This window comes from Palaemon carinicauda, chromosome 22 (genome assembly GCF_036898095.1).
Source record: "Palaemon carinicauda isolate YSFRI2023 chromosome 22, ASM3689809v2, whole genome shotgun sequence".
Lineage (NCBI taxonomy): Eukaryota > Metazoa > Arthropoda > Malacostraca > Decapoda > Palaemonidae > Palaemon > Palaemon carinicauda.
This window is the reverse complement of record NC_090746.1, coordinates 112,754,509-112,768,372: the sequence shown is the minus strand read 5'-3', so window position 1 is coordinate 112,768,372 and position 13,864 is coordinate 112,754,509. Positions and strand designations below refer to the sequence as shown.

Sequence of the window (13,864 nt, the reverse complement as noted above, 5' to 3'; positions counted from 1 at the left end):
GGACTCATTCGAGGAAGCTGTTCGAGATCGCAAGGGACCTCCTCATTTGGTCAAAAAGTCGAAAGCTCACGCTGGTAACGAGGTTCATTCAGGGCGATATGAATGTTACGGCAGATCGCCTCAGCCGGAAGGGTCAAGTCATCCCCACAGAGTGGACCCTTCACAAGAACGTGTGCAACAGACTTTGGGCCCTGTGGGGTCAGCCAACTATAGATCTGTTCGCTACCTCGATGACCAAGAGGCTCCCATTGTACTGTTCCCCGATTCCAGACCCGGCAGCAGTTCACGTGGATGCCTTTCTGCTGGACTGGTCCCACCTCGACCTGTATGCATTCCCGCCGTTCAAGATCATCAACAGGGTTCTTCAGAAGTTCGTCTCTCACAAAGGGACACGGCTGACGTTGGTTGCTCCCCTTTGGCCTGCAAGAGAATGGTTCACAGAGGTACTGCAATGGCTGGTCGACGTTCCCAGGACTCTTCCTCTAAGAGTGGACCTTCTGCGTCAACCTCACGTAAAGAAGGTACACCCAAGCCTCCACGCTCTTCGTCTGACTGCCTTCAGACTATCGAAAGACTCTCAAGAGCTAGAGGCTTTTCGAAGGAGGCAGCCAGAGCGATTGCCAGAGCAAGGAGGATATCCACTCGCAGAGTCTATCAATCTAAGTGGGAAGTCTTCCGAAGCTGGTGCAGAGCCAATGCAGTTTCCTCTACCAGTACCACTGTAACCCAAGTTGCTGACTTCCTGTTACATCTAAGGAATGTTAGATCTCTATCAGCTCCTACGATCAAGGGGTACAGAAGTATGTTGGCAGCGGTTTTCCGCCACAGAGGCTTGGATCTTTCCACCAACAAAGATCTGCAGGACATCCTTAGGTCTTTTGAGACCTCTAAAGAACGTCGGTTGTCCACTCCAGGCTGGAATCTAGACGTAGTCCTAAGGTTCCTTATGTCATCAAGATTTGAACCTCTCCAGTCAGCCTCTTTCAAGGACCTCACTCTAAAAACTCTTTTCCTCGTTTGCCTTGCAACAGCCAAAAGAGTAAGTGAGATTCACGCCTTCAGCAGGAACATAGGTTTCACATCTGAAACGGCTACATGTTCCTTACAGCTCGGTTTTTTGGCCAAAAACGAGCTTCCTTCACGTCCTTGGCCTAAATCGTTCGAAATACCTAGCCTTTCCAACATGGTAGGTAACGAGCGGGAGAGAGTTCTTTGCCCTGTCAGAGCTCTTAAGTACTATCTTAAAAGGTCAAAACCCTTGCGAGGACAATCGGAGGCCTTATGGTGTGCTATTAAGAAACCTTCACTACCTATGTCTAAGAACGCAGTTTCTTACTACATAAGGCTTCTGATTAGAGAAGCTCATTCTCATATGAAGGAAGAAGACCTTGCTTTGCTGAAGGTAAGGACACATGAAGTGAGAGCTGTGGCTACTTCAGTGGCCTTCAAACAGAACCGTTCTCTGCAGAGTGTTATGGATGCAACCTATTGGAGGAGCAAGTCAGTGTTTGCATCATTCTATCTCAAAGATGTCCAGTCTCTTTACGAGAACTGCTACACCCTGGGACCATTCGTAGCAGCGAGTGCAGTAGTAGGTGAGGGCTCAGCCACTACATTCCCATAATCCCATAACCTTTTTAACCTTTCTCTTGAATACTTTTATTGTTGTTTTTTGGGTTGTACGGTCGGCTAAGAAGCCTTCCGCATCCTAGTTGATTTGGCGGGTGGTCAATTCTTTCTTGAGAAGCGCCTAGGTTAGAGGTTGTGATGAGGTCCTTTAGTATGGGTTGCAGCCCTTTATACTTCAGCACCTAAGAGTCGTTCAGCATCCTAAGAGGACCGCTGCGCTCAGTAAGGAAGACGTACTTATTAAAGGCAGAGTAATGGTTCAAGTCGACTTCCTTACCAGGTACTTATCGATTTTATTTGTTATTTTGAATAACTAATAAAAATGAAATACGGGATACTTAGCTTCTTGATTAACATGTATACTGGTTTTCACCCACCTCCCTGGGTGTGAATCAGCTACATGATCATCGGGTAAGATTAATATTGAAAAATGTTATTTTCATTAGTAAAATAAATTTTTGAATATACTTACCCGATGATCATGATTTAATTGACCCACCCTTCCTCCCCATAGAGAACCAGTGGACCGAGGAAAAAATTGAGGTGGTGTTGACAAGAAGTACTGGAGTACCTGACCACAGATGGCGCTGGTGAGTACACCCCCCTCCTGTATAGCGATCGCTGGCGTATCCCGTCCGTAGAATTCTGTCGGGCAACGGAGTTGACAGCTACATGATCATCGGGTAAGTATATTCAAAAATTTATTTTACTAATGAAAATAACATTTTAAAGGTTTGTAATGGTAATTAATGTTGATATCATAACCCCTAGCATCAGAAGCTAGTGAAAATTATTATTCACAATTAAATAATATCTATATGGCCAAGTTAATTTGCACTTTACCTTTGAAGAGAGTTGGCTGGCGTAGGGAAACAGAGAGGAAGAGGAAAAGGGGGTTACAACTTGGAGGGAGAATATACCGGGAGTTCTCTCTCTCTTGAACAATGTTCGCTATAACTCACTGAATCACTTGATTTTTGCGATGTGGACACTTGGTCGTCTTTTTTTTTAACTCTTGCATTCAACTTTTAAAGGAACTTATAAAGGGACAGTGAACACTGCTTTGGTAGCGAATGGGCACCGCATGACTGATTTCTGTGGATTGGTGGATTGCGTGCTCGTCTCGTTAGTACTTGTCCACAGAAAATGTCCTTGTGGAGCAAAGAATGGAGCAACGTTCTTTGCTTTCAGACTGATGCAATTATTGTTACCCTATTCAAATTTGTACACTCATAATCAGAGTTACTCATAACCCTAGGTACTAGCATGTTTTAAAAAGGGATTGATGTAGAGAGCTGGCCAGAATGGGATGGAAAGGTCATGTGGACTGAAATTCTGAAGATTGGAAAGTTTTGGACTCAATGATGAAAATGGATGAAGAACACTTGATCTTGATTAGAAAAGCAGTGCAAAGATATGATTGTAGTAGGACTAAGACCACCAAGTTCCTGGAAATAGTGAAGAAATAGAAATATTATAATTGTAGCATTAAGTGAAATGAGGTACTCTTCTACAGTTGTCATATCAATTGGTACATGTCAGAAATATTGTGGAAGTCAGTCAAAGGGAGTGTGTTTTTGGATCATGAAAATTAACTTAAATTATGTTATCGTTAATCATAAATTGCTTTCATGAATATAAAAATAAATTAAAGAAATGAAAGTGAATAATGAAATTGAATATTTGTAACCAGCATAATAAGAGAAGATAATTTGAAAAGGAGCAATAAGTTTAATGAGGAAATTTTGATACCACCTTTTATTTTCCCATTTCACAGCATGAAATATTGTGTACCATGACCTAAGCAAAGCATGGTGTAATTAAGTAACAAGGCCATATTATTAATCATAGTATTTGCAATGAAATAATATAATCTGTATAGTACAATTCATGATAGTAATGAATATAAAAAATATATAGTTCACATGAAGCGATTTATTTGATATATACATATCCCGTATATACATATTTATAATAAAAAAATCTTTTCATAACATCCCAGCTTTAATGGCATAACAAACTCGGGTAATGTGAATTTTTTTATTGTATGTATCCCTTTCATGAATTGTAGAAGCCCCATATATTAATGCAGAGCTCTTATTTGTTTATCAGGAAGTAGACTTTGTGAAGTTCATGGAGGATCCTGAGAATCCCTTAAGTGGCTCACCACCTCCCCCGCCTTCACCATTGGATGAGTGGTCATCGGTGCAAGGGGGAAATTTGATCCACCACCTCACTGAAGCCACCTTCGATAGCTTCATCAACAATAAAGAGGCGCTTGTTATGTTTTATGCTCCTTGTAAGTAGATATTTGTTCTTTTATGTTTTTTTTTTCAAAATATGCAAATAACATACCCAAACTAAGAGTTTAATTTATTACATAAAGTATGTGGCATATGGTTGGTTCTTTCAAAAACAAGAGTTTGCTTATTCATTGTAGATCTGTAGTTTTATGTTTAGGAACCAACATTCCATTAAAGACTAAAGCAAGTTTGTAATAAAAGCTGTATGTGTTAATACAAATAAGCTGAAATGTCCTTAAGCTAGGACAAAGGTGATAGATCAGTAATAAAGTTGTTAATCATCTCTCCCATATCCTAACTTTATTTAAGGTTTTACATTTGATTAAATGTCATGACTTCATTAATACGAAACAGTCTTTGTTAACCCTTTTACCCCCAGGCTCTTTGGAAATTTCCAACCCTTAACCCCCAAGGGGTTATTTTTTTCCCAGCACATTTTGCAGTATATTTCTTTTAAATTGCTCTAACAGCCTTAATTTTTGTCATAGAGAGGTCAAGTTGGTCTCATTCTCTTGGAAAATGCCTGAATTTTTTCAAAAAAATACCAACAATATGAAAAAAAAAATTTTTATAGCATTTTTTTGCAAGGATCTACCGGTACGTCCATGGGGGTAAAGGGATGGGTTTTGTGAAACGTACCAGTACGTCCTTTGTGGGTAAAAGGGTTAATGCCTTTTCATGGGACATGCAAACCCCCCCCCCTTATCTCTTGGATCATGGCAAGTGGGTGGTGAAATTGTTGTCGTGAGAAGGGAGTGGTTTTTATACTGTATGCAGATAGAGAAAATTATATTTGATTTTTGAGGTTAAAAAATTATGTGGAACTACCAAATTAATAGCATTTTGAAATTTGAAGATAAATATGTCTGATTTGTCTAGCAACAGCCTGATTCCCAGTATCGATATTTTCTAAGCCTTTTTTTTAGTAATTTTCTTCTAGTGCTACTGATAAAACCACCCCCATCAGTTCCCAAAGCTGCATCTTATTTCAGAATTTTGTCATCACTCCATAGCATTTCTTGTATTTCTCAACTCAAACCCATTTATTTTATTTCCCTTTGGTCCCTTTCTTCTGTACCAGCTGGTTCAAAAATAGATTATTTCTATGAAACTTTCTGAATTTCTTATGCAAAATACATAATTAGAAATAAGAAGTCAGAAGAGTACTCAACTTCGTAGCCTGCATAGCTTTCCTTGAGTTCATAGACACTAATATTTGGTGCAGTTTTGGTATGCGATCTCAAAGTCGTGCTTTTGCTTTGGTATGCGATCTCACCTTATACAGTAGTAGCAAACTCACTTCACTTCATGGCAAAGCAAGACCCATTAGATTTTCAAAAAAAAATATATATCGGTAATAATTATCTAAGACATAATAATCAATCATTGATGTTAGCATGCGCTGGTCAACGTTACCGCTTGCCAGTACATACAGAGCTTGATGTTTTTATTTTTTCGCAAGCGAAGCGAGCGCATGGCGAAGCAAGAACCATTAGATTTTCTTTTCTTGTATTTTTTACCTATTAAGAATATTGAGATCGCATACCAAGGCAAAAGAATAATTTCTGAAATCATACCATAAATGAGATTGCATACCAAAACAGCACCCAATATTCTGTTCCAAACTTTAATATTATGTAATATTGGACTTTTTACCCCACGACACCTCAAAGGAATATAGATTTTTATTCTGATCAAGATGAGTATTTGAAATGACAGTCTTTGTGGAATAAGGCAGAAATTTTACCTATAAAAGTAGTCAAACTATATAGCTTCAAATAATGGTTCAACCTTAATTATCAGCATTTTGAATATGAAAACTATAATGTTTTTGCAATTCCATTGTTTTCTCTTGAAAATAAAGATCCTGGGAGGTTTCAGACTTCTAGAGAGCTAAATGGTCTGTTGAAAAATAGACACATCCAGAATTTGGCTATGCTGTAGTATCCTCATCTCTCAAAGTCTAGTAAACCTCTGTACCATGGTCTTCAACTGTCTTGGGTTAGAGTTCTCTTGCTTGAGGATACACTCGGGTACACTTTTCTATCTAATTTCTCTTCCTCTTGTTTTTGTTAAAGTTTTTATAGTTTATATAGGATATATTTATTTTTAAATATTAAACTTAGCCGGTGAATATATAATAGCTGACGTCTCCGACGGCTCGACAGAATTAAAAAACTCGCGAGCGATCGCCTTGAAGGTAGCGGGTGTGCCCACCAGCGCCGACTATCGGCCAGATACCGCATATACATGTAAACAGCTCCTGTTCTTCTCTGTCGGTTTCATCGACAAGTTGATTCCACTCGCTATTATGACCGAGTTTTCTACCGAATTGGTGAAGTACTTGGTTTTGGTTTTATTGCTTTCGCCGTGTTGGATTATTCAATACTATCCTCAAAAGAAATGCTTTTGAAAGGAGAGTAAAAGTGTTTTGCCCTTGCTCTTTTATCTCTGGTTTTTTTCCATAGAGTAAAAATGGCCGACCCTTCCCTTAGTGTACGGAAGTGTGTTTTAGGCTTTTAGCAATTATGTTATCACGTTATAAATTGTTGTTGTTAATTATAGATTTTCCTCTATATATTTTATATCTCACCCGCCTTTATTAGGCCTCTTCGATTAGCTTTCCATTTATACTAAACATCAAGATAAATTTTAATGTTTTGTTTATATGCGGCCTTACCTATTCCTCCCCTAGTCCGAGAGTAGGCGGTCCTAACTTGGAAACCGAAGTTAAACAACGTTGAGCCCATTCAACTTTTATTTTCGTTAAGTTTAAATCATTTGCTCTGTAAGAGTTATTAAATGATTATTTTTTAGTAGATATTTTATGTAAGATTTTCTTTGAATAGTCTTCGTGCTGTTTCAAAGATGAACTAACGTTTGGTTTATTTATGCTACGCAGTTTGCGCTCTATCGTTACGATAGAGATAGAGAGAATCACGGTTTCACTTTGCAGAAAGAGTAAATCGATTTTGACGTTTTGTTCATTCTTCTTTCAAACTGAAATGTTTTAAATACTAATTTAAAGGAACTTGTTAATTTTCAATTTCTTAGTCCTTTCAGTTTTTTCCTTTGGTCAAATAACCTGTTTATTGACGAAGGGTGAGTGGGCTTTTCTCTTCTGTGTGAAATCAAGAGAGAGAGAGAGAGAGACGGAGAGAGAGAGTGGAAGAGAGAACGTTCCGATCTTTATTCTCGTCCCAAGCGAGTAACGTTGTTCTCGAGTCAGTTTTTTACTCTCGTCCCAAGTCTATGTACGGGGAGAAAGGATAAAACGTTTTTAGTTTTTATTCTCGTCCCAAGGCACTGTACGGTGAGAGATTGAAAACGTAGTTTTTAATAAACTAGTGTTTAGTCTCCTCCCCAGTCACTGATCCTTTTAACTTTATATATTTCCGTTTTATTCGATATATATATGTTTACTGTACTGATTTTTGCTTGTATTAATGTGCTTACATTATGCGACTTATTTCGCAATTATAACATTTTGATGTAGGGGAGAATTGCGTGCTTCAGGTAGAAATCAGTTTTATTCATGCCTAATGTGAAATTATTGAAAAATATGATTTCAGTGAAGTAAGTGCAAAAACAGAAAATCGTAGTGATAAAGTGATAATTGCGCAAAGTGTTTTTTAGTGTTGCGACCGAGGGTTCGTCTGTTCGTGCTTGTCGTTCACCTAGTCCGAGACCTCTTTCAGGCTCCCATGCTACCAGGGAGAAGTAATGTCGTAGGACTTATGGGGACGAGAGGCTTTAACCAACGAACAAACGTTCCCTCTATGGTATCGGGCGTGTCTAGCAAGATCGCCCCTACCATAAGACGAGCGAGGCTGTTTTTCTCCTCGTCATCCGAAGGCTTCTCGCAAAAGAAATCTTGGAGCAAAGTTTCTAGACCCTTAAAGCGGAAGTCAGTCCATTCAGGACAGGTCCAGCGTCCTGGCTGTAGCCATGGGGACAGCTCTGACCCTTTGCAGTCGTCGGAAGACGGTTCGCCTATTAAACGCAAGCGTAACACGGGGTCCGAGGGTCGCGGTAAAGGCAATGTTTTGCCAACACAGACGTTACCGTCGTCTCAGCCCGTCCCGACTCCTGTTGATCCTAAATGGGTTGTCCTGCAGGACATGCAGACTAAGCTTGCCTCCCTTATGGAGAAGTATGACGTTGAGCAGGTTCACGATGAACCTTCGCTTTCGAGTCGCCGTTACACTAAACGAGACTCTGGCTGTCAGCCGCCTAAATGAGCATTTACTTGTCCGTTTGACGTTATGAAACGTGATCTCGGTAGTTTGTCACGTCAGTCACGTGACTTGGATCCTTACTCGCTGCAGTCCCGTGTTGACTTTCAGCCGCTGCCGCAGCCTCGTGTTGACGTTCAGCCTATGCCCTTTCCTATTTCACCTAAACATTGGAACAAGGAGAGGGGCTTAGTGAGTATCTCTTTCCCAATCTCCAACTCAGTCTAGACATGTCTGACTTGGTGGGACAGCAATATCAGACTTCGAGAAGGTCTTTCTCTTGCGATCAAGAACCCAAACCATGTGTTGTTTTCAGATGCAGCGGATTTGGGTTAGGGAGCTCCACTGGACAGTCTGGAAGGCTCGGTTCTTTGATCCACGGATCAGAAGGAACTCCTTTTAAGGCAGTAACATCTCTCCTTTGGCGAGATTTGTGCAGAAATGAATGTCTTGGCGGACGGCCTCAGCAGAAGAGGACAAGTCTTCTCCATGGAGTGGACGTTGCATAAGACTGTGTGCGAGAAGCTATGGATGACATGGGGTCTACCCACCATAGATCTTTTTGCTACTCTCTCTGACAAAGAGGCTCTCGACTTACTGCTTTCCAGTTCCAGATCCAGAGGCAGCTCACATAGACGCTTTCCTGCTGGACTGGTCTCACCTGGACGTTTATGCCTTTCCACCTTTCAAGATCCTAGACAAGGTGCTGCAGAAGTTCACCTCTCACGAAGGGACCAGGTTGACATTGGTTGCTCCTCTCTGGCCCGCGAGAGAGTGAGTAACAGAGGTACTTCAATGGCTGGTAGACGTTCCAAGGAGTCTACCTTTAAGGATGGATCTCTTACGGCAGCCACGTAAGGAGTCTTCATCAAAGCCTCCCCGCGCTTCGTCTGACTGCCTTCAGACTATCGAAAGACTCTCAAGAGCTAGAGGATTTTCGAAGGGGGCAGCCAGAACGATTGCGAGAGCTAGGAGAGCATCTACCATCAAGGTCTATCAGTCGAAGTGGGAAGTCTTTAGAGACTGGTGCAAGTCATCATCCATTTCCTCTTCCAGTACCTCTGTAGCCCAAATTGCAGACTTTCTCCTACATCTGAGAAATGTTCGCTCCCTCTCAGCGCCCACTATTAAGGGCTACAGGAGCATGTTGGCGTCTGTGTTCAGACATAGAGGCTTAGATCTGTCCAATAATCAAGATCTCCAATATCTCCTTAAGTCCTTCGAGACCTCTAAGGAGCGTCGTATGGCAACTCCTGGATGGAACTTAGACGTGGTCCTAAGGTTCCTAATGTCCGACAGGTTTGAGCCATTACATTCAGCCTCCCTGAAGGATCTCACCCTCAAGGCGCTTTTCTTAGTGTGTTTGGCTTCGGCTAAAAGGGTCAGTGAGATCCATGCCTTCAGTAGGAATATCGGCTTTTCTACAGATAAAGCCACATGTTCACTTCAGCTTGGTTTTCTTGGCCAAAAATGAACTGCCTTCTCGTCCTTGGCCTAAGTCATTTGATATACCTTGCCTGTCAGAGATCGTAGGCAACGAGCTTGAAAGAGTGCTGTGTCCAGTTAGAGCTCTGAAGTTTTATTTAGCTCGGACTAAATCCTTACGAGGTGGATCTGAGGCTTTGTGGTGCTCAGTTAAGAAGCCTTCATTGCCTATGTCAAAGAATGCTTTGTCATATTTTATTAGATTTTTAATCCGAGAGGCTCATTCTCACTTGAGTGAAAAAGATCGTTGCTTGGTTAAGGTTAAAACGCACAAAGTAAGAACTATAACAACTTCTGTGGCCTTTAAGCAAAACAGATCTCTGCGAAGTATTATGGACGCGACCGTTTGGAGAAGCAAGTCGGTATTCGCGTCATTTTACTTAAAAGATGTCCAGACTCTTTATGAGGACTGCTACACACTGGGTCCATTCGTTGCAGCGAGTGCAGTAGTGGGTAAGGGTTCTACCACTACATTCCCTTAATTCCAATATCCTTTTAATCTTCTCTTGAAATGTTTTTAATTGGGTTGTACGGAAGGCTAAGAAGCCTTTCGCATCCTTTTTGATTTGGCGGGTGGTCAAATGTCATTTCTTGAGAGCGCCCAGATTAAGGGTTTTGACGAGGTCCTGTTGTATGGGTTGTCGCCCTAGATACTTCAGCTCCTGGGAGTCTTTCAGCATCCTAAGAGGATGGCTGGGCTTCGTGAGGAAAGCGGACTAACAAGGCAGAGTAATCGTTAGAGTCAGCTTCCTTACCAGGTACCTACTGTATATTTATTTGGGTTTTGTTATGATATAACTGTCAAAAACTCTAAGCATATACGCCGTAAACTGTATTAATACTGGTCTCTACCCACCACCATGGGTGTGAATCAGCTATTATATATTCACCGGCTAAGTTTAATATTTAAAAATGATATTTTGATTATAAAATAAATTTTTGAATATACTTACCCGGTGAATATATAAATTAAAGGCCCCCCCTTCCTCCCCGATAGAGACCCAGCGGGATGAGAAGAACTGGAGCTGTTTACATGTATATGCGGTATCTGGCCGATAGTCGGCGCTGGTGGGCACACCCGCTACCTTCATGGCGATCGCTCGCGAGTTTTTTAATTCTGTTGAGCCGTCGGAGACGTCAGCTATTATATATTCACCGGGTAAGTATATTCAAAAATTTATTTTATAATCAAAATATCATTTTTATGTTGTTACTGTTCTTAAACTATTTTATTTTTCCTGTTTCCTTTCCTCACTGGGCTGCTTTCCCTTTTGGGGCCCCTGGGCTTATAGCGTCCTGCTTTTCCAATTAAGGTTATAGCCTGGCTAGTAATAATAATAACCTCATGAACAATGTCAAAATATCTTGTATATCATTTCAAACTCGGTGAATAACATTAGTAGATTCTGATGTGAAACGGAATTAGTAATAATATGAACCTTTACATTTTTTACTTTAGTAACTATTATGTGGGGAATTTGTTCCTTACTCTTTATCCGTAAAATGTTTGATGTCTCATGAATAAAACCTAGATAAAATTACGAAACATTTTTTTATATTACACTCGTAACAGGAAAAGACAACAAAAATAAAATTACCATTTAAATTTATAGGGTGTGGCCATTGTAAAGCCATGAAGGGAGACTACGGTCAAGCAGCTGTTGAATTAGCAGCCGAAGGTCAGACTGGCGTACTTGCGTCTGTAGATGCCACCGTAGAACGAAGTCTGGCAACGCGTTTCCAGATCCGAGGCTTCCCGACACTGAAGTTTTTCAGACATGGACAGCTCATAACGGAGTATAATCGAAGTCGAAAGGCTGCTGATATTATCGATTTTATGAAGAATCCTCCTCGTGAAGCTAAAGATGAGCTATAGATAAGTGAATGCATTAGTTTTTATAATGGTTGTTAGTATTTGAATATTTGTTGGAAATTACTTACCACCATGGACAAGTAATGTACAGTACTATGTGGTCCAATCTCAGATTTAACTGTTAGGTAATATATCTAATTTTGAGGATTATTTCGTTGCTTATTATTTGAGTGATAAGTGTCAAATGATCTTATTTATCTTTTAAAACTTGTTCTTGGTTTATGTTGTTATTTGTTATGCCTATACTTGTTATAATATATAGTTCATCCTTGTGGAAAGTCAACTGTGGAAAAATCTGTAGTCTCTTCCAATTTTTTTGTATCTCATAAGCCTTTCTATCAGTTTTAAGGTCAGGAGAATCTCGAAACTGGCAGGTGGGGTTAGTTATGCTAGTTTTAGTATTCAATTTTTTGTATTTCTGTGCTCCATGTTATTAAGGCCCCTTCACCCTGACTTCATGTGTGGCATTATTCAAATAACCAGCTGTGATTGTTTATTGAAGTATCTTATTTTCTTAAGGTTTTGTGCTCTCTAGTGCTACCTTTTGTATGTTTACAAATCTTCTGAAGGTCAGCAATTCAGTGGATTAATTTTTGGTAATTTATGAATGCACAAATTAGATGTAGTTGTAACTTTTAATATATTAAAGATCTCAAAAGTATGGAAATACATTTACAAGGAATTATAGTTCAAGTAGTATTTAAAAATTTACTGTTGTACAGTATTTGTAGGAAAGGCTTGGAAGCTTTACGTAATGGGAGGAAACGGATTAAATGAAGCCGAATTTAAAATGAAAGGGATTATAGTAAATGATCAGCTTTTTATCACATTGATAACAAGTTAATCTTTCACTCAACTTCCACTCACCATCCTTCTGTGGTCACAAATGCCCCTTTCAGCTAACCTTTTAGAAATAACGAATGGTATATGGATGATGCACACACTTCCAAGTACAAACGGGTATGGCTGGCTCAGATTCAGACTTAATTAGAGGGTAGAGGACTGACATGCACGTTTGCGTAAAATATGAAATGAACAGCTATTAGAATGGAGAGGGAGATGAAAAGCTGATGTGTAGTGAGGTAAATGGGGGAAATGTGCAGTATAGTGTATGCTTTAGATTGGAAGAAACGGAATTTTTAATCTATAGATATATCAGTATGTTTTTTGTTCTGCTTTTGAAGAAATTGTATTGAAGACTTGGGATGAAAACTAAAGTATGTCAAGCAATAGCAGATTTTTTTTTTTATTTCTTATCTACCATCTATGCTCTCTGAGGATATTGTAAGCATGATAGATGGAAAATCTTCAATATTAGTTTTAATTTAAGAATGATATTTGGAAATATAAATTCTTGCTTGCAAAATACTTGAAATAATTGTAGTTCAGTACTTCAGCATTTATTACTGTGAATTGTCAGTATTCTTCTTAGCAGTCTATAGGATTTAAAACTGTATTTTTCATACAACCGATACATTGTGTAGCATGCATAAATAGATTGTTGCTGACTGGCCTTGTTTTGATATACATGCAATGATACAATGTTCGCAACATGATACAACAAGCACTTCTCGAGAAAAGTGTATTGGGTGCCGTTGCTAGGGCTCTGATAGTTAGCTTTAACTAGTGCTGTAAGTGCATTAGGGTGAAGGGGTTGCCAGGTTGAGTACAAATAAGGAACTAACGTGATCAAGTAGAATAGGAATTAGCTATAAATTTAAACGTACTTTAAAGTACTAACAGTTGGGATCACATTAGCATCTAGGCAAGCATTCCAGGTAGTTCTAAGATATTCTTTCCTTTCGTGAATTAAATAAAAAGAAGCATTTTATTAATTGTAGAATTGATGATGCTGGCTAATCATTATTCTTCACTTATTAATATGGCATTAATAGGTAGTGTATGTCGAGGTTGTTCTGTACACTGCACCAGCATTTCATGAGAGCCGTCCCTGGTGTGGTCTTATTAGATTGGTTGAGGCTTTTGGGATTATGTTTGATTCATTTAATGTTCATTGTTTTTAAGAGTTGCAATGTAACTTGTAAAGAACAAATTTCTTTTGTAACCTTAGCACATGATTTTACAATTTGTTTTGTCATGTTTTGAAATACTATTAACAGGGAATATTACCATGTACAGTACTTATTTATTACAGTTAGATTTTGGTAGTGGTTTTTATGGATTAACCAATGTAGTTTGCACTTTGTTACAGTACAGTATTTATTTGGTTCTCCATCTTTGAGTATTAAGTCATATTTTTAGTTTTGACTTTTGTAATTTGAATCTTTATGTGCACAAATCTTTTAACATGACATGTTGAAATAAATAAATTACCTTTT

General features: G+C 39.3%; 1 protein-coding gene across 1 annotated transcript in view; it reads left to right on the top strand.

The window, feature by feature from the left end:
* Window positions 1–13,864, top strand: part of LOC137616695 (protein disulfide-isomerase A5) — a 42,515-nt gene extending 28,651 nt beyond the window's left edge. Inside the window, exons 11-12 of the mRNA XM_068346690.1 lie at window positions 3,742–3,928; window positions 11,266–13,864. Of these exons, the coding sequence (XP_068202791.1) occupies window positions 3,742–3,928; window positions 11,266–11,528 (450 nt within the window). The 3' untranslated portion in view covers window positions 11,529–13,864. The remainder of the gene's footprint in view (window positions 1–3,741; window positions 3,929–11,265) is intronic.